Source organism: Eurytemora carolleeae, unplaced genomic scaffold, assembly GCF_000591075.1.
Source record: "Eurytemora carolleeae unplaced genomic scaffold, Eaff_2.0 scaffold429, whole genome shotgun sequence".
Lineage (NCBI taxonomy): Eukaryota > Metazoa > Arthropoda > Copepoda > Calanoida > Temoridae > Eurytemora > Eurytemora carolleeae.
In genome coordinates, this window is record NW_019396398.1 from 226,525 (window position 1) to 254,438 (window position 27,914).

General features: G+C 30.4%; 1 protein-coding gene and 1 long non-coding RNA gene across 2 annotated transcripts; one reads left to right on the top strand and one right to left on the bottom strand.

Annotated features, from left to right (window-relative positions):
* On the bottom strand, window positions 1–25,346 carry LOC111702442 (uncharacterized). The gene is made up of 16 exons (XM_023474128.1): window positions 24,985–25,346; window positions 19,931–20,195; window positions 17,857–17,903; window positions 16,395–16,446; window positions 14,887–14,960; window positions 11,975–12,035; window positions 10,926–10,973; window positions 8,499–8,568; window positions 7,925–7,962; window positions 5,376–5,413; window positions 3,919–3,985; window positions 3,464–3,537; window positions 2,847–3,097; window positions 1,885–1,921; window positions 170–243; window positions 1–115 (listed from the first exon to the last, which is right to left on the bottom strand). The coding sequence occupies exons 1-16, from the start codon at window positions 25,103–25,105 to the stop codon at window positions 32–34; spliced, it is 1,401 nt and encodes a 466-aa protein (XP_023329896.1). The 5' UTR covers window positions 25,106–25,346; the 3' UTR covers window positions 1–31.
* A 75-nt stretch (window positions 25,347–25,421) lies between these two features.
* Window positions 25,422–26,755, top strand: LOC111702443 (uncharacterized). Its single transcript, XR_002765404.1, has 3 exons — window positions 25,422–25,439; window positions 26,080–26,139; window positions 26,688–26,755. It is a non-coding gene; the product is annotated as an uncharacterized LOC111702443 (long non-coding RNA).
* Window positions 26,756–27,914: the final 1,159 nt, after the last annotated feature.

Consider the following 27,914-nt stretch of genomic DNA (forward strand, 5'->3'; position numbering starts at 1 on the left):
AGTACGATTTATAAAGTAATTTTTATAAACATTAAACTATTAAATCAATTAAATCATTTATTCGCAGCTTAAACTTTCCCCGTTTTTTGTTTGCATCTCTTTGTTCACCTATCACCTAGAGAAAAAAGTTTATTTTTTTTAATTTTATTTTTTTATTTTTGTCACTCACCCGAAGTCTTTGAAGTCTACGAAGTTGTTGTAAACGTAGATTCCGAAGATGTGGTGACGAATGAGGAGAAAACCCTGAAAAGGAATTTTGAAAAAGTTTAACAGTTTATCGATCATTATTTAATAATTGAAGTTTAGTAACATTAAAATTTAAAAGAGGGAAAGCGCTGCGTCACCCTTTTGCAGTGATAATTTATTCCGATGGAATTAAAAAGTATTGTATTAATAATTTTGTTTCTAAGAAACAGTTAATATCAAAATGCACGCACATAAAATTATTAATTTATTTTAAGGAAAAAAAATGAAAAAAACAATATAAAATTAACAAGAAGTGGTTCTTTGATGATTTATTTTTTAATAAAAAACACAAAGAAAAAGTAATTTCAAATTTTGACCACGTGGACTGCTTTGCTTGAGTAGAGTGTTTTTTTATATAAAGGAAAATCATAAAAGATAAAAAATTACATTTCCAGTCTGTTTTTTTCCTTAAAAAAAATTAAATTACATTTTTCAAATCAGAACAAAGAAATTGAGTCTTTGTCACAAGCTCTAATTTAATAATTTGATAATATCTTTGCAACCTAATGTTGTACACTTTTGATATTTCAGACTTAGGTTAACTTAGATTATCTAGGAAAATATATAGGTTGAAATATCTAATACTTTCCACTAAACCCAACTATTTCTTTCTTCCGTAAACTACAAAAGCACTGCAGTACACCAAAAGCTTAGTTGAGGGTGCTAAGGTCTACGAGATTGAGTAGCTCAGGTCCACGAGATTGAGTAGCTCAGGTCTACGAGATTAAATAGCAAGATAAAGGGATTAAAAAACAGTTTGTTTTTAATCTTTGTGAAGAAACAATCTCAAGGAATATTGATTGCCTAAAAACATTTTTTTAGAAAGTGAATATTTGCAAATTATCTTTTTTCCATCTCAAATCTGAGTTCTTTTCCCTTATGTCTATTTGACAGCCCACATTTTTATTTTGAATAACCTTTTTATTTGTTTATATTCTTGTGATTTTTACATTTTTATATTTTTTTATCGATTTTGATGGTTATTATATCGTTAGAACTGACGAGGGTCAACCCAGACCGAAATATATTTTCAATAAATGTGGAACTAACATCTACTTTTTTACTCTACAGAGGTTTGGTCCATCACCATCACTGAATTTTAAATTAGAGTTTGTGGCAAAGATTGAATTCCTTAAACCTTCTAGTTCTAAATAAAAAAAAAATTGAGCGTTTCAGATGTTCAATTGTAGAATTTAGGGGAAAAATCATATAATTTAAGAACTACGGGCAAAATATTCTGTAGAATTTACATTTGAAAAATTTGATAGGAAAGAATAAGTCTAACTCATTTTGTTTGTTTTGGAAGAAACAAATCTTATAATTTAATAATTCTGAACCAAAAATGTAAATAAAGATTTAGACGTCTAGGCAAAGCTGGGTTCCACAGCAAGTACATGCAGTGGGACCCATAAAATTGTGGAATATAAAGACGACATTTAAACAATATGTATTTGATGTAGATGTAAAGCAAATAGTTTTGCCAGGAGCTTGAAAACCAACTTATAAGGTAAAATGTGTCTGTGCACACTGCACACATTTTGTGTTTCATGTTTATTGGACTATTAAAAGTAACTACTAGATGCTAACAGTCGTCATCTTATTCCATATTTTTATGCGCCTCACTGTACTAAAATATACCTTGTTGGGTTATTACACCTCTGTTACCAACCTCCATCTGTAAACATTAGAGATAAAAACTTGATTGTAGATTTCGAGATCAGTGCTTTATATCCTCTTTTTATTAATCTACAGATTAATTTAATCTTACATCAGTTAATATCCGGGAAAGTGTCTAAAATGTAATCAGAGTGTCGATTGCAGATAATTAGAAGCCAAGAAATTTTGCGCGCAATCATTGAGGCAACTCTTATTAGTCGAAACCCAGCAGGGATATCCAAAAGAGAGATTTAAGCAGAACATTAAAACCGTTCACAGTGGATATCTAAATTTAACAATCGGAATTCCACAGTTTTTTCAACTCAGGTTGATCAATATTACTGCCAATTAAACAGAAACACACACAACCTTGTTTACAAGAAAAGCGTACTGCAGTTTGTGCCTTGTGGGAGCAATACAAACAAAATCAGTTTTGTCAATATGCATCCTAGAGGCCAAAACTTAAGACAAGGTATCGTTATGAAAACCAGTTTTAGAACCCGGGTTTTACTATTGGGGTTAGGCAGTTTTGTGGATATAAATATTTTTGTTATGAAATATTTTTTTATTTATTTTCTTCATATTCTCCATTTTTGTCGAATCTCTTAAATTAAAGTCTACAGAATGTTAAAACTCGAGAGTTTCTTTTAAATTTCGGGCTCAGATGATGCAGTGCATTTTATTATATACAACAATTTCATGGGATTTGTCAAAATGAGAAAATCTATTAAACTGCATATTAGTCTTTCAGGGGGGGGGCGGCTTGCAACTAATCCAACACAGCTAAATAAAGTGAATAAGGGTAGACAAAAAAGAAAAGTATAAGAAAAAAATGATTATTTGAATTTAAAACATGTCAGCATCAATTAATAATCACTTAATATTATAATTTGTAAACATATTAAAATAAGAAATTTCCAATTTGCTAAAATAAATATAAAGACCTGGTGCCCAAGATCCTGGACCAATGGACCCCGGTTCAGTTTACTCAGATTACTTGACAAAGAACCTGGCTTCTGGAATTTGTTTGGTCCTGGTCCTGGTGGAAAATTTGGTCCATTTATTCCGTCCTGGAGGAAAGCAGGACGACCCCTGTAGTTTGAGGGACCTTGAGCTCCGTATATAATCCTATTTCCTACATCTTGTTTAAACCCTTGCTTCTGTTCTTGATCTCGTTCTTGATCAAACACTTGATCTAAACATTTATTGGATCAGTATAGTGGGATGTCAGATGTATGAGTGAACCCTTTTTTGGATTATCGACGATGTAGAAATTGACGACTTCGTGAATTAATCGCGCTGTGTACACTGCTTTTAAAAGTTCCATTAATTAATTTTAAAGACTGGGCCGACTTTTCAGTGTGGTCATGCTTTGACCTTCGATTTTACCTCAAACAAACTTTTTATAGCCCTGTCATGCGTACTTTAGAACTTTAAAGCACTTGTTTTTAACTGTAGTTTTTAGAAGTAATTGAAAAAATGCTGATACGGCAGTTTGTTCAGTTTGTTCTTATGAAAAGTTTAGCGTGAAAAAATGTATATTTGTATGATTATTATCTACCTTGAGAGATTCCAAGACTTTGGATTCCAGGTTCTGAGCCAAAGTTCGACACAAAATCTCCAGGAAATGAATTGCTAAAAAATACTCATTTTGAACTAATTAGAATCAGAATTCAGATCATCTATGTCATTTTAGGTTACCCTCCTGATTCACAAGAATCCCACCAGTACCCGTGAAACCTTTATCTGATCCATAATGTGGAAGATATTGTCGTTTTTACAGGTTTAAAGTCTTTAATTTTGATAATTCCGGCCTATATGTTTTCCTGCTTTCTTGTTTCAAGGGTATCGTTGTGAATCAGGCCTTGCCAACTTTGCACTGAAGATCCAGTTGAAAAAAGGCTCAATGTTTTTTTATCGAAAAATAAATTTTAAGCATCGCAAAATGTATGCAATTTTTCAACCTCTCAAATAGGTTTGAAAATTAAGAAGTGTTTAAATTAAAATCATTTTTACCTGAAACTTGTAAATCTTGAAGGGCTGGTATTTTTCCATGAAGAATAAAGATTAGATGCATGTGCTTCTAAAAGTATGATAGTAAAATTATCCTAATCTTAAACCTGTCTTTTAGATCTTGGTCCACATTAGGTTCCCAATCGGAATTCCGTTGCACGGAATTGCGAGAAATTGTGTGGAATTGCGAGGAAATTACAGGGCCCGTAATCGCGCGCAAGAAAATCTACTTGCGTTGGAAACCCTAGTCCACATAAAAAGCAGAAACGAAAGAATTTCACGAAAAATCAGAAAAAAATATTTAATACGTGAAACATAATTGAACAAGGAAGAAACAGAAAAGTATTCAATATATGGAACATTGGAACAATGAAGAAACAGAAAAACATTCAAAATGGAACATTGGAACAAGGAAGAAACAGAAAAACATTAAACATGAAACATTGGAACAATTAAGAAACAAAAAAACATCCAATACATGGAACATTGAAACAATTAAGAAACAAAAAAACATTCTATACATGGAACATTGGAACAAGGTAGAAACAGAAAAGAATTCGATATATGGAACATTGGAACATAAAAGTATTCGATATTTGGAACATTGGACAAGGAAGAAACAGAAAAGTATTTGATACATGGAACATTGGAATAAGGAAGGAACAGAATCACATTCTCTGCCTTTTATCTCCATGAAATTTACGAAGTCTAAATTTTCTTAAAAATTTTATTTATAGTTGGCTTTTATCATATTATCCAGAAATTTGACTATCACAGAATACTTAGACCTGAACAAAGAAGATACAATTATGGGAAAACGATTTTTTAAATCCTAACTTTAAAAAAAATATTTTGTTTTTCATGTTTGTGAGAAGCATTATAAAAGTCTCGCAAAAAAATCATCATAATGAATAATTTTAAAAATAATAATGATGAAAATAAAATTTATGAAACTATTGTGTACTTTATCATTCTTTCTCGCTTCATCGTGAATTTCATAATGAACGTGCTGTAAAGTAATCATTGTGCTATAAAGTTGAATTAGCTGTACATAATAGCACGTGTGCTATAAAGTTTTGATTGGTTCCCGAATTTTCTCCAAAAAATTTAGGATATCTCAAAAATAATTTTTTTCAATTGAAATGAAAATAAAATTGAAATCAGCTTTTATTTGACTTCTGCTTTGTTTCAATCCTTATTTGATCTAGAAATAGCCATTTAAATAAGACAAGTACACAAACGTTTCATAAAATTACCTATACCACTATTACTTTGGCACGACGTACTAAAAAGTTGTTGGTTCTCGCCTTTTTAGATTATATTTTGTCCTTCGCTAAAGCTCGGGACAAAATTAAATCTAAAAAGACTTGAACCTTCTCAATAAAGAGAACATATCTGTCCAAAAACTTTATAACACTGTGAACCAAAATAACAGTATTATTAATAGTTATTTTACTTGCCTTGCCGCCTTCGTACTAGAATCCTATCAGCCATTCGTCTTTGAAAGAAAGCCCATTTAATATTAATTATAAATAATGAGTAAATATATATATATATATATTATTAACATTTATAAAAAAAATTGAGTCTGTCATAAACTCAAACTTTGTCTTTATCCTTGCAACCTGATGGTGTGCACCTTTGCTAATTTAAAGTTAAACTATTTGATCTTGACAGTAATGATTGTTCGAAATATCTAATGTCTACAAAATTGGGTTGAAAAGATAAAGAGATTAGAAAATTAGAGTTTGTGGCAAAAACTCAATTCCTTAAAGCGGGAAAGAAGAAGTTAAAAAAAGCAAAATTGAAAATTTGTCTTTGTTCAATCGGAGCTAACTTAAAGGGAGAGACCGGGTAGACATGGTAGTTGAGGTGAAAGTGCAGTACTTTAGAGGAAAACTTTAGGATTCATTTCATACCAATGAGAAATTATTACGGTGTAATATTTCTAAATAAGAGTGTAACGTCGTTTGTAATATTTTACCAGTTGTTTCAGTCAGCAAAAGAAAGTTTTTTTACAATTCTTAAATAACATGGCCGGATAAACCATGTAACAAATACTATTCTATAAACTAGTTGCATGTATACAAACAGATTGAGAATAATAATAAACGTATATCATTATAAATAAGTTATCAAAATTCAATTTAAAATCTCGCAGGTTTTAGCTAGGGTCCCTTGTTGGAGGTTTTTTATTTTACTTGTGAAGATGACATTTAGAAGTAATCTGCGAATAAACAGAAAAGTTAGGGTTGACAATGAAATAATCGATTCTACGGTTCTACTATGGCTATTATCGATACTTTCTTTTAAGAAATATGTTTCTAAACAGCAAATTAGTATACTTAATAAATTTTTACATTGTTTTGTCCGGGTGATTAAATAATTCTTAGAAATGTTTCCTTCTGGCTGAAACAACTAGTGAAATATTAAATTAACGACCTCAATCTCTTTTTCAAAATTTCATACCTTACAAATGTCTAATTGGTATCACATGAAATCAAAAGGTTTTTCTCTCTAAATACTGCACTTTCAGGTCAACTAACATGTCTAGCCGGTCTCTCCCTTTAAATATTGTCTGCCAATATGTGTCGCCTTTAACAAGGAATTTTACATCAAAAACAATTTTATTGAAAAGAATAAGTTTTCAAAATTATAAAAGATTTCAGAATGATTTATACAAGAAATCTAATTGTATGTGAATATTTTTGAGATGTTATCATTGATTTTTTCTGCTCCCGGAGTTTTAGCGAGTGCCGGCTTGCTTGCCATTTTATTTCTCTAAAAAATCTTTCAAAATCTTCCCATATCCAAAATCATCCCATATCCAAATCTTCCCATATCCAAAATCTTCCCATATCCAAAATCTTCCCATATCCAAAATCTTCCCGTATCCAAAATCTTCCCATATCCAAAATAAAACCATGAGGTGAGGTGCCTCCATAATATTAAAGCTAGTCATAAAGTTGCTGCAGAGCTCGTAGATTGATAGATTTGTGCGGTATCTCAAATTCTCAAAAGAGGAAAAAGAATTTTATTTTCATTTCTGTTTTTGTATCAGAAAAAGTCTGTTTTTGTTTATATATTTTAAATATTGAAGGATGTATAAAGCTAGTGGAAGACACATATATTATGCATTCTTTATTGATAAGAGATTCCTGACAGTACAACATTTTTCTATATTTCCAAATATCTAGAAAATATGGAGAGCTGAACACATCTCATACTCAACCAAGCCACGCCATGCCTCCTGTCAAATTTCGTTTGATCTATATCTTTAAGTGTAATTATATAATTACGAAACAATAGTGAGGACCTTTAATATTCATGGAACAATTCAATGGAATACTTTTCTTTATTATTTCTTTTAGAAATTTTTAAAAATCTTTTGATCAAATTACTTTTAATTCTATCAAATTTTTCAAATTTTTCTTTCAACATTTTCTAGAATAACACAACAAACCACACTTTTAAAATAAACCCTAACAGTTCTCTCTATAGATATTGGTCGTGTAGTTCACGTACTTTGAGGGACGGTATGTTGGCCGCTAGATGTCTCATGCTAAATTCAATGTGAATGGCATTATATGAAAACAAAATTAGTTAAAGTCCCACGGGAGTAAAAGACTAAAAGCTATTTTTTGTTTTACAAGGTTACAAAACTGAGAAACTTTAAACTTTATGCATAAATGATGGGTAAGAACATAGATTAATAACAATACAGATAGAACGCTATATGTCGTCTTTTCAAGTTCAGGGCTTTTACGTTCACGAAGAACCCATGAGGCAGAAGCCTAAAGGAGTTAGGCGCATGCGCTTGTAATTCAACGCGCCGTGAGTTTAACTCCTTTAGGACTCTGCCTCAGGGTTATTGTGAACGAAAAACCTCTATATCTTGAAAGGACGTCATCTAGTGTCCTATCTGTATTGATATTAATCTATGGGCTGCAAGATCTAAGAAGTTTAAATAAATAATGAATAAAGTTTATCAAAAAGCTTTCTTTATTTCCTATTAGTCCCTTTATCAGAGTAGAGGCTCTTAACCAACTAAAAATCTGTTTAAAAAAAAGAGAATTGTTCAAATATTTTAACCTTCATCAATCCTGAAATAGGTGGCCTCGGACCAAATTTAACGAATTGGAGAGGTCGTAATGAACTACTTACCCCCGGCTCAAATCTCGAATCAACAATTCAATTCCTCATGAATCTTTAACTTTGAATCGGGGATTTAAGATTTGAACCGGCAATAGGAAGTTAAGTTACCGACCTCCAATCCTACAAATTCTGAGAATCACGCCTTAATATAAAACCAGTGGTTGACAGAAAAACAGGAGGCTTACAAGGATGGCAGTTTTTATTTAATCACAGGTCTCTAAGCACGGTAAACTGGAAGTCCTGATCAAAAGTCTAGCGACCCTTAACTTTAGTACCCATTTTCACCAATTTTATGCTGATTTTTCGCTTTTTATTCTTTTATATTCGGCTCTGCAATGAAAACTTTATAAGAATTTAAAGTAACTTCCGCTATTTTTCAAGGATTTAAAAATTCCAGAAAAGAAACATTAAATGGAGAAACAGATTTCCTTATTACTCAGCAGAACCTGGTTTCCGGTGCCAGGCTTCCTTGGTACCAGCTTATACTTCTTAGGAGGCCTAGATACATAGATAAGGGAGATAAGTAAGTAGGTAGGTAGGTAGGTATGTAGGAAAGGAAGGTAGGTAGATAGAAAGTTAGATAGGTAAAGCAAGCTATTAATCCTGTATTTTCACAATACTCTTTTTGATCATTTTAAAGGCACTGTAGTTAGACTGAACTGCATAGCGTAATTTCAAGTGACCATCCTTGGAAAGAACGCCAAATGGTCTTGAACCGTTTTTCTAACCAAGAATGAAAAAGATATTGTCGTTTTTTAATTTCTATATGGTTTCCTGTAGTATACATGTTTGTAGAAAAACATTATTGAAAAACAATTCATAAATTAGACAATGTAACTTTTAAATTCACGCCTACGGTCACTTTAAATTTAAAGGTTTTTCTTGTAAAGAGAATCTATCTAATCTAGGTGACAACTATTTCTCTATAAGTTTAATTCCCTCTTAAATGGGAATTTCTTTTATTTCTTTTCCAGTTTCCTGAAATTAAAAACTAAAACTTTAAAGGGATTGTAAAGATTTACAAAGGTACCCTTATCTGATCGATAATGTTGATACCTGATACCTGATGATACCTGATACCTGATACCTGATACCTGATACCTGTTACCTGATACCTGATACCTGATACCTGATACCTGATACCTGATACCTGATACTTAATACCTGATACCTGATGCCTGATGATACCTGATACCTGATGTCTGATACCTGTTACCTAATACCTGATACCTGATACCTAATACCTGATACCTGATACCTGATACCTGATACCTGATACCTGATACCTGTTGCCTGATACCTGATACCTAATACCTGATACCTGATACTTGATACCTGATACCTGATATCTTTTACCTGAAACCTGATACCTAATACCTGATACCTGTTACCTGATACCCGATACCTGATACCTGATACCTGATACCTAATACCTGATACCTGATACCTGATACCTGATACCTGATACCTGTTACCTGTTACCTGATACCTGATACCAGATACCTAATACCTGATACCTGATACCTGATACCTGTTACCTGATACCTGATACCTGTTACCTGATACCTGATACCTGATACCCGATACCTGATACTCGATACCCAAAACCTTAGAAATAACTTAAGTTTTACAGCTAAAAAATAGGAAAAAATGGGAAAGGAACTGAGTTTTTGCCACAGACAAAAATTTTCCTATCCCTTTATCTTTGCAACCTATTGCATGGTTTAAAGTATCAAAGGTCTCCTACATTGCGTAGCAAAGATATAAAGATTAGAAAATTAGAGTTTGTGGCAAAAACTCAGATCTTTTGCTTTGCTGGGGATTTCAGTCTGGGCCGTGGGAGCACAGTCCTCCATGTGGCCTTGCCCTTGCATCTTACATCAATGAACCAGGATTCCAAACTTGGCCAACTCAAACATGACTTATTATTTAGCTAGGAAGGTGTTTAAGGGCGTGATGTGTCTAATCCTACGCCTGTAATCGTATACATTTGTAAAATAAAAATTAGTCTTAATAAATAAGAAACATTATTTTTTGACTTTTTTTGACATTTAAAAAAAAATTTTATTTGAAAAATTCTACCTTTTGAACGTTCTACCTTTTGTAATTCTACCTTTTGAACATTCTACCTTTTGTTTGTTCTACCTTATGATCGTTCTACCTTTTGTCATTCTACCTTTTGTAATTCTACCTTTTGTAATTCTACCTTTTGTAATTCTACCTTTTGTACTGAAGCCATTTTGACTGCATACGGTTGTACTTAGTAAAACATGAAAATTGAAGTATACAAACAGAGTAAACTTGTCTGTCTTCACTGTTCATCTTGCAGAGACATTATAGACACATCTTTACAGTCTTTTACACTTTTCAAAAAATAAACTCTAGCAGACATAATAACATTTTGGCTTTTGAAATTAGGCATTACAATACTAATTCATAACAAAGACGATATCCAATTCGTTACTGAATTCCCATGCTGTGAGCAATCTGTAAGTCGTCTTTTAAGCACCATACTTTAAGGGGAAACCCTGTATTTGTTTAAAACGTTAAAGGCGCAAAAAAATCAAATAGAAGCGCAGATGAAAAAATTGACTAATTTTGTCACCAAGAAAATGTGTTTTTTAGAAAAATTAGAAATTTTGACCTGGAGTAAAATGTTATTTTTTCACTCTGCTCAACTGTAAAATTAAATGTAAAAATATTTATAATTTTATTTCCAAACAATTAGATGAATAAAGGTTATTGTACAATATTTAAAAGAATGCAAAAAAAAACAGTTTGATGTTAAAAAATAAAATGAACTCAAGAAAATGTTTTATAAACGGAAAAGTATTTAAAATAAGAAAAGTACTTACAAAAACCAGTCACTGTCCTGTAAGAAATCCGGAAAACTCTCACGAAATCTAAATTGTAAACCTACTAAATATATCTTCAACAAAAAATTTTAAAATCCTTAGATTTTAAGGGGTGGTTTTTACGTTTTAAAAAACGTGTGTTCAATCTTCTTAGCCTACTATACTTCGTTTTATTGTACTAAAAAGTGTATGTACAGGGTGTCCCACGAAACACGACAGTTGGTGAATATATAGTTTAAAATGTTTTCTTCCATAATTAGTTAAGTTGTTAAAGAGAATGATAAAAAAAATATTGTATGCCAATTATATTATTGTAAAATTGATTTCAAAGTAAAATATATTAGAGAAAAAGATGTTTTTAACGAAATGACATGCAATAAATCCTCAATATCCAATATAATATATGGAAGAAGACATTCAAAACTATTCAACAAATGTCATGTTTCGTGTACACTACAATGCTCATGAATGAGGGGCCGTGTTTTCTAAAATGCCGTTTTAACTTTCAAAAGTAGGTCTAATACTCAAAAGTAGGTCGATTATTTAAAAGTAGGTATAATATTCAAAAGTAGGTCTAATATTCAAAAGTAGATCTGATATTCAAAAGTAGGTCTAATATTCAAAAGTAGGTCTAATATTTAAAATTAGGTCTAATATTCAAAAGTAGGTCTAATAAATTCAAAAATGTGCTCGGTCTCTTTAAAGATTTTGAAGAAAAAAGATTAAAATAATATCTTATTTCATTTATCTTTATATTTCTATCTATATAGAATCCCCTTTGCACAATAAAACGACGTATAGTAAGCTTAAAAGCGTAAATACACTTTTTCACATACACCCTGTATCCCTTGTATGCATTTCTTAAAAGAATTTTTTTTAAATTATAAGTTATAACCGTCCTTAAATTTTCGTTAAAATACCAGGAACAGCCGATTATTTAATAATCATTGTTAATGAATAGTAATTGTAAAATTAAGTTGACCAATGAATGATGCAAATTATTTTAAAACTCAAAGACGACATTTACATATAGATTAGAAGATGAATACCTCGGATCATAAGCAGCTCTATTTTCTAAATGTTTTATCACTCCTACAGCCGCAACCCAATCTAGTACAGAATAAATTCAAGGCATAGGATGTACAGGGTGTCCCAATAAACATGGGAATTCAGTGACGAATTCAATATCGTCTTTATGAATAATTCTTTGATTTAGTATAGTGATACCTACTGAGAAAGCTGTAATCTGTAAGAGTTTCGTCTGCTATGTTTACATTTTGTTTGTTTATGTTTTGACTGCAACCGGTTGTACTTAGTAAAACAAGAAAATTACAGTATACAAACAGAGTAAACTTGTCCATATTCATTGTTCATCTTGCGGAGACATTATAGACACATCTTTTCAGTCTTTTACCCTTTTCATTAAATAAACTCTAGCAGACATAATAATATTATGGCTTTTGAAATTAGGTATTACAATGCTAATTCATAACAAAGACGATATCGAATTCGTCACTGAATTCCCATGTTTTTTGGGACACCCTGTAGGATGTAGGATGTAAGATGTAGAATGTAGGATGTAAGATGTAGAATGTAGGATGGGATGTAGGATTGGATGTAGGATGTAGAATGTAGGATGTAAGATGTTGGATGTAGGATGCAGGATGTAGAATGTAGGATGTTGAATGTAGGATGTAGGATGTGGGATGTAGGATGTGGGATGTAGAATGAAGGATGCATGATGTATGATGTAATATGTAGGATGTAGGATGTAACGTCTATAACAAGAAAAAGGGTATAAAAATCCTAATTAGATTTGGTACATTCATAAAATTTTTGTTTATTATGTTTAGAGCAGTTTATTTTACAAACCTAAATCTTACTTATTTTTTTCAGAAAAAATAATTCTAAAAACTAAATATTAAAATTTCAAATTTTAAATTTCCAGTGTATGTAAATGTGTTTATATTAAAATTTTGTTATTTGGTTTTCAGAATTTTTTGTTATTGAAAACTCCAAAGAGATCTTGGAAGGGTTGGGAATACTCTTTGAAGCTTAATAAAGTACATAGCCTAAACTGAATTGAATAAAAATATGATTATGCATACAAACTATATGTACATGTTAGAAATAACAAACAATACTGAGTAATTAAATTTGATGAGATTAAAGATGAAACACTTCAGGAATCTCCGCCTCTGTTGGCGGATGTATCAGGGTTTTAAACATGGCGAATCCGTTATACTCCGCGTCCCAGGAACTGTTATCACGTCTCCGCGCCAACCCTGAGAAGCTGCCCCGCTCCTCCCATCCGTTATCTAGAGTTTGACAGATTTTCCGGCTTAGCTTGTATCGAACAATAGATATGAGCCTGGCTCATTTCTTAGACTATCTAACGGACGACTAAAACAAAGCTTGGGTTTGAATCTTTGTTTTATACTAACTATTTATGTACAGTAATATCTTTATACAGGAACATAGATATGGAACCGTACTGTTTTACACTATCAAGTGAAGGGGACTCAAAAAATATAAGCGCCTCCAATAATAAAAGTTCCCTCCATCTAGTGATGGTTCCTCAATCAAGTAAAGGTGCCTCCATCTAGTGAAGGTTCATCAATCAAGTAAAGGTGCCTCCATCTAGTGAAGGTTCCTCAATCAAGTAAAGGTGCCTCCATCTAGTGAAGGTTCCTCAATCAAGTAAAGGGGCCTCCATCTAGTGAAGGTTCTTCAATCAAGTAAAGGTGCCTCCATCTAGTGAAGGTTCCTCAATCAAGTAAAGGTGCCTCCATCTAGTGAAGGTTCCTCAATCAAGGAAAGGGGCCTCCATCATTTATTTCTTATTAATTATTAATTATTGTATCTACAGTATAATTTTTAGGAAATGCAACAAAATAGAGGCATAAATATCCATTCATCATTTGACACTATATTTAAAATGGATCTGGTGAAGGGTTTCATCAAAAACCAAGAAAACCACAAAAATCATTACTGTGATGCAAAGTACCTAAAAAATTTTATCTGAAAAAAGAAGAGCTGTAGATGTGAAGAAAGTAAGAAAACAGAAGAGCTGTAGATGTGGAGAAAGTAAAAAAAAGAGCTGTAGATGTGGAGAAAGTAAGAAAACAGAAGAGCTGTAGATGTGGAGAAAGTAAGAAAAAAGAAGAGCTGTAGATGTGGAGAAAGTAAAAAAAAAGAGCTGTAGATGTGGAGAAAGTAAGAAAACAGAAGAGCTGTAGATGTGGAGAAAGTAAGAAAAAGAAGAGCTGTAGATGTGGAGAAAGTAAAAAAGAAGAGCTGTAGATGTGGAGAAAGTAAGAAAAAAGAAGAGCTGTAGATGTGGAGAAAGTAAGAAAACAGAAGAGCTGTAGATGTAGAGAAAGTAAGAAAAAAGAAGACCTGTAGATGTGGAGAAAGTAAGAAAAAAGAGCTGTAGATGTGGAGAAAGTAAGAAAAAAGAAGAGCTGTAGATGTGGAGAAAGTAAAGAAAGTAAAAAAAGAAGAGCTGTAGATGTGGAGAAAGTAAGAAAAAAAGAGCTGTAGATGTGGAGAAAGTAAGAAAAAAGAAGAGCTGTAGATGTAGAGAAAGTAAGAATAAAAAGTTCAAAAAGAAATTCTATCCAAAATCACCGCAGTCTCTTTCGGACTAAAATTGCAAGTTTATGATGTTAATCATTATGATTATCATGGAAGTGTGAAAATCCTGGGAAATGAGAATATCGGTTAATGGTTAACGGTCCTAGTTAAACGTCCAGTGAGTCTTAACTCTGGAACCCATTTTCACTCATTACATGTAGATTTTTCGAATTTGCTATTTCATACCTTTTTGTTAGACTATGCATTTTAAATATTAAAGTGTAAAAACTCTCTTACACTATTTTTAGCGGATTTTGAATGAGAGATACAAATATTCCAATTGATACAGGATTCACTTCGCTGTAGTTCGTTTGACATGGCTTACCTAGGTTTCGAGTGATAAAATTGAAAATATTAGTTAGCGAGGTTAGATCTATGCTGGAAACAAGATTTGTTAATCTAAACAAGAAAAATTGTTAAATTAAAAAAGTTGTTTTTGTTGTTTTGAGAATAATCCCTAAATGATAGGAATAGAAAAAAATTGAAGGGTAAGGTTGAGAATATTATTTAGTTTTTTTTTCTTATCTGAACGGGACTGTTAAAGAAAAAATGAGAGGTGGTTTAGGCTGAAACCCAGAGGAGCCTGAATAACTTAGGTTTGCTCCTATTTTTATTTGAATTTAATAATTTTTCCTTTTTAATGCATATAATAGATAACATAGTTGATATGACTGTATCATGTGACCAGAAATTCCACCAATGGCAAGGCAGTATCATTATATCGTGATAAAGGAGACATGTGACAATAATACTGCACTGCCATTGGTGGAAGTTCTGGTCACGTGATACAGTTATATCAATTATATTATCAATTATATCTATTAAAACTGATAGAAGCAAACCTAAGTTATTCAGGCTCCTCTGGGTTATCGTAGTTTTCAGATTGGTTTCGTATTTGCTGAATATCATCTGTTTCAAAGCTTAGATTCTTATACCAAATCTCATATATATAAGTTTTAGTATAACTTTGACACAGTTTTATATTAATTTCTCGAGACAGGAACATCAGATAGAACACTTATATGTCTCGATCAAATCCTAAAGTATCGAGGTCTCAGCCTTTACCACCTTTCATCTTTCCTGAACAGTCCTTTAAAACAAATATATTGTAATGTTTTAAAAAAAATTGTCATTCAATAAAATTACTAAATCTTATATCTTTGCAACCTTTAATAACTCAAATTATGAAAAATGTTAAACCAAATAGTCAAAGTTTTAAATATGAAAGGTATACGCCAACAGGTTGGCAAGATATAGGGATTAGGAAATTGTAGCGAGTTGTCATTTCATTCATACATATTTCAAGAAGAAAAACCCTATGTTAGGCCAAATCACAATTTGGACCCCTCCTCCAAGATTAATATTATAATGTTAAAATAAGTTGGGAGACTTGAGATCTTGAAAAGTACGAATGCTGAAAGTACTTAGTTTTTTGTTCATAAATCCTGGAACAATTTTTCATTTAAAAAATAGTTTTTGTGAAACATGTTTCAAGGAATCACTTAATGTTCTATGCAAGTTACAAATAATTAATATTAGTTTTAGACAATTTCAGTAATTTTGATTCATTTTAGATTTTAGTGATTCATAGGAAGACGATATGTTAACAATTTTATGTATGTTTGATGTTATTGAATATCAACGATTGAGTAAAATGGTTTTGTGTACACTGCACAATTGCCGTTTTCATGTTCACTGGATCGACTTTATAGAATAAGTTGAATTGGGGGGATCAAGTATTTATCCTCAACTTTAAAAGTGTCCACATTGAATATCGAGATCAAGGGGTTAAGATTAACGATACTTCACACAAGAGTTTCAACTTGAGCTCACCCAGTCAAATCTAACTGACGATTTTCTGCCTCTGTCTGGTTCAAATGAATTCCTAAATAAATTTTTAAATAATTTCCTAAATAAATACCTTTATAAATTCCTAAATAAATTTTTCAATAGTTTCCTAAATAAATTCTGAAAGAGAATACTCATAAAATTACTTGATAAATTTCTAGAGAAATTCTAAGATGAATTCCTAAATAAATTAATTAAAAATTCTTAAAGAAATTTCTAATGAAATTCCTAATAAATTCCTAAATAAATTTCGAAATAAATTTCTAAATAAACTTCTAAATCAATTCTTAAACAAATTCCTTAAAATGCCTAAAGTAATTCCTAGATGATCTCTTAAATAATTCCTAAATAGATTCCTGCAAAAATTACTAAATAAATAACTTAACACTTTCCAAATAAATTCTTTATAAATTCCTAAATAAATTCCTAAATGAATTCCTTAATTAATTCCTCGTGTTCTAATTAATTTACTTAATAATTTCCAAATAAATTCTTAATAAAATCCTAAATAAATTCCTAAATAAATTCCTTAATTAATTCCTGATGTATATCAAATTATGGGTTTTAGTTGGGTTTGATTTCAATTTCCCAATCATTTTTGGCTTTAACAACTCTATCAAATAAAAGGCTTTCTTTTCCACCATATAGCTTTCATCTTTCTTAAATTATACGCTGCTAGACTGGGAACCCAGCGTTGCCTTGGGAACCCAGCGTTGCCTTGGGAACCCAGCGTTGCCTTGGGAACCCAGCGTTGCCATAGTTACCGGGAAACTAATTTTTCGCCATTAAATTCAACCCGTATATACATTTCACTTTATTAAGAGAAAAAATATCTTACTTTTTTAACTTCATTTTTCTATCTTTATATTAAAGCTCTTCACTCATATATATATATCCCGTGCAGAGTGAAATATAATAAAAATAAATCCAATTCATTTTCTTTTCAAAATTAGAAATTCTCTTATTCAACATTTTTAATTTTTGTTTTTCAAAATTCGATATTTTTTATTCCATGGGCACCACCGGGCACTTGAGCTAGAACTTCATAAGCTTGATCTGTAAACATTTGTTTTTATACATAATTTGAGTTAAAATGCAAGTACGCTACTGCATTAGATTATAGATATTTAGGTAAAATTTATCAGTTATACTTTTTTTGTTGATTAAGTAAAATGATCTGCGCAAAGCGCAAAAAATTGTTTAAATTTGTCCTCTTTTGGTAACTATGGACATGGCGGAGAATGGAGATCAAGTTTCTATTCGGGGATATTTATGTCCTCAAAATTCTAGGTGGAGGGGGTACCCCCAAGATGTTAGGGGGGTGGGGGATGGTAATTACCCCAAATAACCCCCTATCTACGCATATGCTAAAGATTTAAGTTTGATTTTTGTATTAGAAGTGATTTGCCATATTTGTATTTAATTAATTAATAAATGAATGTTTTACTTGAAATTGCTTCGTACAGTGTATCCAGCAACTCCTGGGTTACAAGCCTAAACAAACATATCGAAAAGTATATTTTTTTCGAATTTCAGATTATATTTTTCATTAAATTTTTCATTATATTTTTCATTTTTTTCATTATATTTTTCATTATATTTTTCATTATATTTTTCATCATATTTTTCATTATATTTTTCATTACATTTTTCATTATATTTTTAATTATATTTTTGCTTTTTCTAAATTGCATTTTTATCTGAAAACTAAATTTTTCGGGAATATAAGAATTAATTAATACAATTTGCATTATTTCTTGGAGAAACTTTTTTGTAAATCATGGTTTATGATTGAACACTGTCATGTCCTTAGGGGTTTAATGGAAAAGGACAAATTGTCAAATTGTCAATTTGACAGAAACGAAGCAGATAACTATTTAAATGCAATGATTAATAATATAATATAATTAATTTATAATATATAATAATATACAGTTAATTTATTAATCCATTCTTTTTAAAAAGCAATAATAAAGAAAAATCTTACTTAAAAGTATATTAATATAAACAAATTTTTTCTGTATGAACTTTACTCAACTAATTTTTAAAAATAGCAATTAAACACCGAACTTGACTACTGTTCATAAGATAGCAATAAAGCAATGAATTGAGCTATTGTTTATGAAGATAACAATCAAACAATGAACATATGTATTGTGCATGAAGATTGCAATACATCAATGAACTTAACTTTTGCTCAGAAAGATAGCAATAAATCAATGAACATGACTATTTTTTATAAGATATCGATAAAGCAATGAATTTAGCTCATGCTCACAAAAATTACAATGAAACAAAGAATTAATGTATTGTGCATAAAGATAACTTAACTATTGTTCATAAAGATAGCGATAAAGCAATGAATTGAGCTATTGTTCATAAGATAGCGATAAAGCAATGAATTGAGCTATTGTTCATAAGATAACAATAAAGCAATTAATTGAGCTATTGTGCATGTAAGATAGTAATGAAACAATGAACTTAACTATTGTTCATGAAGATAGCAATAAAACAATGAACTTAACTATTGTTCATAAAGATAGCAATAAAACAATGAACTTAACTATTGTTCATGAAGATGGCAATAAAACAATGAACTTAACTATTGTTCATGAAGATAGCAATAAAACAATGAACTTAACTATTGTGCATGAAGATTGCAATGAAACAATGAACTTAACTATTAACATTTTCCAGGTTCTGCCGAGATCTGAAAGGAGTGGGGAAAATTAGGGAGATATGAATGACGCGGCCCGCCCTACCATATAATAAAACATGCTTTACAGACGGTATAATCCAATTGAAAATGATCTATTAATGGTTGTCTTGAAATTTTTTAATGTGGTTATTAACTATACCATATTTAATAAAAACGGTTTTTTATATTACAAAAAAATACGTTTGTATTGCCAATAGTTTTGCATCCCAAAGAAAAGTATTGTTTGGCGTTATTCAGCCTAATTTTTCCCCTGTTTAATGTTTATAACAACCTATTCAGAATACATATACGCGGTATTGGTATATCAGACAAATATTTCTTATTCAAATCAAGGAATGCAAGGAAAGATAATTGCGGTCGTGTATACTCTGCGTACACATTGAAACCAGTTCTCTTTGGGCGGAATTTGTAAACAAGAATAGAATCATCAGTGTTCGTTTAGTATCCGAGCATTAAATTTTGATAATTTTGATAATTCACATAATAGTTTCCTATGACCAGAATATTTCATTGATTTTTTTATGTAAAAGATGGATCCCATGTCAGGCTTTGACATCCGTCTTGTGTTTACATTACCGCCCAGAGACAGTACACTGCAATACAAAAGATGTGTACACTTCTGAAATAACTTGCCTTGCATTACATCCTTGATTCAAATGGAGTACTGCAAGGCATGTATAATCATGCGGGAGAGCGGGCCGCGTCATTTTTATCTCCCTTATATTTCATACTCCTTGGTCTACAGAGGTTCCTGAGTTAGGCTCGGAAATCAAAACAAAGAGTACTTTTCATACTTAGATACCTGCCGTCTCGTAGGTAAAATTTAGTAGTTTTATCTTCTTTGGTGGGAGTTGATTCTACACCAGTTGGAGAATTCGAAAATGTCTTTGGCAGGAAAGATTCTGATGATGGAGAAAGAAAGAGTGATTTTGAGGAACCCTCAGAAGGGAAAGATTCCGTTGAACCCTCAGCAGGGAAAGATTCTGATAAAGAAGGAAGAAAGAGAGACTCCAAAGCGTTGTACGGGGTTTGATGATTTTCTGGCTTCGAGAACTCAGCAGAAATATCTTAAATAGAAATGTTTTTTTGTTCAGTTGGTTTAAAGGGACTGTAGACATAATACAGTTGGTTTAAAGGGACTGTAGACATAATACAGTTGGTTTAAAGGGACTGTAGACATAATACAGTTAGTTTAAAGGGACTGTAGACATAATACAGTTGGTTTGAAGGGACTGTAGACGTAATACAGTTGGTTTAACGGGACTGTAGACATAATACAGTTGGTTTAAACGGACTGTAGACATAATACAGTTGGTTTAAAGGGACTGTGGACATAATACAGTTGGTTTAAAGGGACTGTAGACATAATACTGTTGGTTTAAAGGGACTGTAGACATAATACAATTTGTTTAAATGGACTGTAGACATAATACAGTTGGTTTAAAGGAACTGTAAACATAATACAGTTGGTTTAAAGGGACTGCTATAGACATAATACAGTTGGCTTAAAGAGACTGCTATAGACATAATACAGTTGGTATAAAGGAACTGTAGACACAATACAGTTGGTTTAAACGGACTGTAGACATAATACAGTTGGTTTAAAGGGACTGTAGACATAATACAGTTGGNGATAGATAGATAGATAGATAGATAGATAGATAGATAGATAGATAGATAGATAGATAGATAGATAGATAGATAGATAGATAGATAGATAGATAGATAGATAGATAGATAGATAGATAGATAGAACGGAAATGTATTATCAAGTATACGAGATTGCAGGCGTATATTCCTATTGCTCCTTTACACTATACGCCTACTACTACACTAAACCTGAAGGAGGTTTTAAAAAAATGTTTTTTTTTGCTTGCAAAGTTAATTTACACCCTATCCTTCTTGTTCTTTCAATTTCATTTGTTAAATTGTTTATAAAAATCATTAATTGAATTTATTAGATTTGATCATTATTATTTGCTTTACTTTTTAAAATTCAAAATGTTAAACTTCATAAGTTTATTTTGTTACATTCAACTAAAAAAAAATTAAAGTAAAAATGTTGATAAATCGTTGCTGAAAATTTTCTTTATCTTCTTAACGTTAAAAAAGAATTTTTTAAGCAAATCATTTTGAAATAAAACAATTTCCATCTTTAATCAATAGTCTAATAAATATTTCAAACTTTTATATACATAAATCATGTTTTCAAATTTAAATTTTATAAGTGGAAAAGCTAGAAAAATTTTAATTTTAATTCAAAAGACTTTAATTTAGACCCTAATGCAAATTTTGGCTGCAGCACTGGGCAAATTTATTGAGAATCAAACTTTAAGTTAATTTTACATTCTCAAATTTCAAGCTGTACTTTGTAAACTGTACTTTGAACATATGGATGTTATATTGTATAGTTGTAAATTAAAGAAAAATGAGTGTCGATGAATCTATACTTTGGTCAGGCAGGGGCATTCTACTGCAGGTTTATATATTATATATTGTGTAGTTTAGTGTAGTGTAGTATAGTGTAGTGTAGTGTAGTGTAGTAGAGTGTAGTGTAGTGTAGTGTAGTGTAGTGTAGTGTAGTNGGATAAAACTATATGTTGTTTGTCTAGGTTGTGGATAAAACTATATGTTGTTTGTCTAGGTTGTGGATAAAACTATATGTTGTTTGTCTAGGTTGTGGATAAAACTATATGTTGTTTGTCTAGGTTGTGGATAAAACTATATGTTGTTTGTCTAGGTTGTGGATAAAACTATATGTTGTTTGTCTAGGTTGTGGATAAAACTATATGTTGTTTGTCTAGGTTGTGGATAAAACTATATGTTGTTTGTCTAGGTTGTGGATAAAACTATATGTTGTTTGTCTAGGTTGTGGATAAAACTATATGTTGTTTGTCTAGGTTGTGGATAAAACTATATGTTGTTTGTCTAGGTTGTGGATAAAACTATATGTTGTTTGTCTAGGTTGTGGATAAAACTATATGTTGTTTGTCTAGGTTGTGGATAAAACTATATGTTGTTTGTCTAGGTTGTGGATAAAACAATATGTTGTTTGTCTAGGTTGTGGATAAAACTATATGTTGTTTGTCTAGGTTGTGGATAAAACAATATGTTGTTTGTCTAGGTTGTGGATAAAAAATGGGAAGTCTTTTCAAAATCTGAATCGGAATCAGGAGAAATTGGATTAAAAGTGGTTTACACACCAAACCTTGGTAATTTATTTTCCCATTTTACAGGCTTTTAAATTTTAGAAAATTTGGAAATAAAATTTTATCATAAAATTAGAATATGCTCGCTAGTACTATATATGTGTACTAAAATGCATTCCATTAACATGCTTTTTTAAGAGGAAAAATCTTAAGAATACAGGCAGTATATATATACTACTAACTAAATTTTCACTATTAAAGTCGATTCACTCAAGTTAGAATCTCAAAACCAAGTTTTGAACTTTCCTGTCGTGTTTCCCAAAATCCCCAATCAAAATTTGAGGTTAAATTGGCCCAGGGGTTTCTAATTTATGATGACAAACAAACAGAGATTACAACTTTATCTACATCCATTTATAAATTCAGCTTGTTTTTGTGTGTTTGTCGGTTTGTTTGTATCCAATAAACGTCAAAACGCACTGTTAGAAAAACCCGCTTACAATCAACAGTATTCAGTTCACGCACCAAGCCATGAAGATCCGTTGTAATATATCAACGATAATTCTGCTTGAATTCAATTCTAAAGAACTACATAAACCATCTTAATGCAGAAAAATCCAGCTTTGACTAGCACAGGAATTGATTCTTTGCAACAGACTCAAATTTTCTCAACTCTATATATTTGAAACCAGATGGTGGAAACCTTTGATTTTTCAAACTTTGATTATATGATCTAACAGAAATTTACAATATCTAAGATCCACGACACTGGTTTGGATGGATGAAGGAAATAGAAAATCAAAGTTTGTTGAGAAGATTCAATTCCTTTATCAAGAATTTGCTCAATATCAGAACCATTGAAAATCCTTATCACATAATAAACATCATTACAAATATGATATGATTACGTGGATTTATAAAGATTTAAAATTACCGAATGTTCCAAACTTCGAGGGACAGGGGGGGGAAGGAGGCAACCGCACCCCTTCCTTCGAATCATATTCTCGGTAAAACAGTAAAAATAAGGCCAGAAAATTTTTTCAGTGAATTTTATAGTTTACTAGAAAATGAAAATGCAGGCTAAAATTACTAGCGTTGATGTTTTTTCAAAGTTTAGTCATTCCAATGAAAATGCTAGTTAAAGTTTAATTTACTCCAATTAAAACGTAATTTAAAATTTATTCTTTACCAATAAAATGTCATTCATTCAAGTTTAGTTTCATCAAATAAACATGTAATTCTAAGTTTAGTTTCATAATAAACATGTAATTCTAAGTTTAGTTTCATCAAATAAACATTAATTCTATGTTTAGTTTCATCAAATAAACATGTAATTCTAAGTTTAGTTTCATCAAATAAACGTGTAATTCTAAGTTTAGTTTCATCAAATAAACATGTAACTCTATGTTTAGTTTCATCAAATAAACATGTAATTCTAAGTTTAGTTTCATCAAATAAACATGTAATTCTAAGTTTAGTTTCATAATAAACATGTAATTCTAAGTTTAGTTTCATAATAAACATGCAATTCTAAGTTTAGTTTCATCAAATAAACATTAATTCTATGTTTAGTTTTTCTAATGAAAATGTTATTTAAAGTTTAATTTATTCCAATAATATGTTATTCAAAATTTAGTTGAATCGTTATCTATAATTTAGTTTATTTAATAAAAAAATGTTATACAATTTAACATGATCATATTATTTAAAATTTAGTTCATTCATTGAAAAAATAATATTCATAATTTAGTTTAAGCATGTTATTTAAAATTTAGTTTTAACATGTTATTTCATAATTTAGTTTAAGCATGTTATTTACTATTTATTTTTAACATGTTATTTATAATTTAGTTTACGCATGTTATTTACTATTTATTTTTAACATGTTATTTATAAGTTTAAGCATGTTATTTACTATTTATTTTTAACATGTTATTTATAATTTAGTTTAAGCATGTTATTTACTATTTATTTTTAACATGTTATTTATAAATTCTAAGTTTAGTTTCATCAAATAAACATGTAATTCTAAGTTTAGTTTCATAATAAACATGTAATTCTAAGTTTAGTTTCATCAAATAAACATGTAATTATATGTTAAGTTTTTCTAATGAAAATGCTATTTAAAGTTTTATTTATTCCAATAATATGTTATTCAAAATTTAGTTGAATCGTTATCTATAATTTAGTTTATTTAATAAAAAATGTTATACAATTTACCATGATCATATTATCTAAAATTTAATTCATTCATTGAAAAAATATTATTCAAAATTTAGTTTAATCATATTATTTAAAATTTAGTTTTAACATGTTATTTCATAATCTAGTTTAAGCATGTTATTTACTATTTATTTTTAACATGTTATTTATAATTTAGTTTAAGCATGTTATTTACTATTTAGTTTTATCATATTATTTAAAATTTAGTTTAATCATGTTATTTACTATTTAGTTTTATCATATTATTTAAAATTTAGTTTAATCATGTTATTTATAATTTAGTTTAAACAATCATGATTTAGTTTAATCATATTATTTATAATTTAGTTCATTTTATGAAAGAATATTATTCAAGATCTATTTTATTCTTTAAATATGTTATTTAAAATTTAGTGCTTATGGTGCAAAGTTTGGTGCTGAAGATAAAAGTTTGGCAGAGGAATTTACACGAGGAAAATTTGGTGCAATTTTAATCCAAGCTTACCAGGATAGGCCTGGACAGACCTTTTTATAGCATCCGGTCCAGGGATGATTAAATTATTTTGGTCATCTGGTGTACTTTCCCGTTTTGCCGTCCATAGTATGTACAGGGTAATTTTTTTCATGTTTCTGAAGAAATATTTGTTGAATTAAACACTTATCTAATTTTATTTTTAGCTGCCCCAATATTTTTGACCCTAATTCGGCAGACCTTTCACCTGCTAAAAATATCCGAGAAATATAGCAAAAATAGGTCACACTTGTGCAAAAATAGGTTACACTTGTGCAAAAATAGGTCACGCAAAATATGAAAAATTCCCCTCCCCGGAAAGTAAAAGTGCGATAAAAAAGTGTGAAACCTTCTGTATTGATGGGGAATGTAAGCAAACTTTTTAAACGTGATGATTAAATTGTGAAAATAATAAATTGAACCAAATATTTAGTTTTGGATTCTGCGAAGTAAGTAACATTTTGAAATTCCACAGAAAAAGTCGCCATTGTTTCAATTTCTACAGAGAGTCAAACCTTTGATTGAGATAGTGTTTACCTTCACCGACTGCACTTAATAACATAGTGCACAAACTTTGAAATTGAGGTGCTTAAAGGGGCTGTAATCGTCATTTCAAGTGACACAGAGATGGCAACTCCAAAATTCCAACAGAATCCTTAAACGCTTTCTCTGATCTCGTATAAATAAGATATGCTTCTTTTTATAATTTTTAACTGTTTATTTTTATTAGTGTTTTCTCATCAAAAATGACTTCCACATTACTTGCTTATAATAATAAATGGAGAAATTATCTTAGCATGGAGGGTTACTTAAGATTGCGGTTACAGTCCCTTTAACTTCTTAAAAAGATATCCATCAATCCCTGGCACTATACTATACTTCGAGTACCCCGCCTTTCTAAAGTTTATATGTCAATTCGGGAAATCATACCCGCGGCTAACCTTAGACATATAAGACACTCAAAAGTTTCGCTCACTCCAAGAAGCTTTATTCTGTTAAAACATAAAATTTTGTTTTTGTTTAAAAGTATTTAGAAAATAAAACTTTAACAAAAAATGTCGACAAATTTTTATGAATAATATTTGGTAGGAACAAAGAATTGCCAAAGGATCGGAGTTCCAAGGGATCTAAGAACGGTAGCAAGGCAAGGTAAGATATAAAGAAACCCTTTGATAAACAAATTAAAATTCTCACTTCTAAAAAATCCCCGAACAAATTTAAGAAAAATCCGCAATTTTTAATTTTCAGAAAGAGAAAACTAAAAATTAACTTCTCTAATTTACATTACAATTGAACTTTTGACAATTTAAGATTACAATTGTTAGATTTGTGATATGATAATTTCATGAATTTTGTAATTTTCCTCTCTGCGGCATTAAGGTTTCATAAGAAATTAATTCAAAGTCATTATTTTAACTTTTATAATTGCTGCGAAAAAAATTTGAAATATCTAAGGTCTACGATAATGGGGTCAAAAAGGTAAAGGGATTAGAAAATCAGAGTTGGCGGCAAAGACTCAATTCCTTTCATCTTTTTTCATTTATAAAAATGACCAAATTCTTATAGAAAATTAACATTTTTCACTGGAAATTTTAAAAGTTCTTAAAATTTAAAATAAAACTTGTACATGGAGAAGAAAATGGGGGGGGGGGGACTTAGCCCCCTTTATTCATAATCTTTTGATCTAAATATTTTAGTTCTTCCATTCCTGGAATTCAAGATCTAGCAGACGAAATAAGAAAATCATTAGAAATCAGTAAAAAGGTAAGCCTTTCTAGATTTGGCTATTGTTTTTTAGGCTGTTTAAAAGAACCCAGTTCAGTGTGTTTTATTGTGTGTTTTTTAGTTCTATGATAATTTTAAGAAACGTTTCCATCTCTATTTTTCATCAATTGAAGCTTACACCACAGTATTAAGAGGAAGTGTCTGATGAGTCAACTTAAGAAAATTACATAAATAATGTATTAAAACTTGTAATATGGAAAAGTGTGTATATGATCAAATAGTTTACATAGTTAAAAAAATGTATCAATATTTTTTCAAAAAAATATATTATGAAATCCGCAAACTTTTTTGTTTTCGTTTTATACTGTACAAAGATAAGATGCTTACAGATAAAGCTACAATTAAAAGTTTAAATAGAAGATGGGCGCGAAGCGGCCTAAAAGCCTAATATATTTATACTTGATTTGTCTAAAATTCTAGACTATAATTTTGATACAGGGTTACCATCAAAGGATGATACTTCATAGACGACTCTACGGTATTTATACTGCACTGTTTCCTCTTATTCATTATTCAAAGCGACTTTAAACTAGTTTGTTTCTTTTCCAAATGATTAAGTAAGCCATTTAATTACTATATTTAAGGTCGAATAGTTAATTTAACCCTGGGATCGGCATATTTCGGTTCTCTTTACAGTAGTAGTACAAAGACCCAGAAATAGCATATCGGATTCAAACTTTTTTGCTAGGAATTCTTATCTACGAGTTCTAAAATTTCCCTAAAAAGGGGTGGTTCATTTGGTGTACTGTCCTGTTTTGCATGGCATAATCTGTACGTGAACTGTACAGCTTGTTCTAGCTGATAAGATGTCGGTCTGGTTCTTTAAATGAACCAGACTAAACAGTACAAGGAGTTGCGACCTTAAATAAGAAAAGAATTTGCAGACTCAACTTATCAAATATTTAATTTCTAGACTTTTATGTGTGAAAATATAAAGGATTTTTTAATTTCTATATCTCTGCAACCGCGTAGTGTAAACTTTTGATATTTCAAACTTAGATTATTTGATCTAACAGAATTAATAGTTTAAAATATCTAAGGTCTATGACAATGGGTTGCAAATATATAGGGAATGGAATATTTGAGTTTGTGGCAAAAACTCAGGTCGTTTATTTGGAAAATATCTTAATTAAGTATTT

Excerpts from the sequence above, each read along its gene's own strand:
- LOC111702442 (XM_023474128.1), bottom strand. The coding sequence starts at position 25,105 with ATGAAAAAAATTACCCTGTACATACTATGGACGGCAAAACGGGAAAGT. Across the intron at positions 3,538-3,918 it reads TCAAGATTTACAAGTTTCAG|CAATTCATTTCCTGGAGATT; the intron begins GTAAAAATGATT and ends AGTATTTTTTAG. Across the intron at positions 1,922-2,846 it reads TCCAGGATCTTGGGCACCAG|ATGGAGGTTGGTAACAGAGG; the intron begins GTCTTTATATTT and ends TAATGTTTACAG.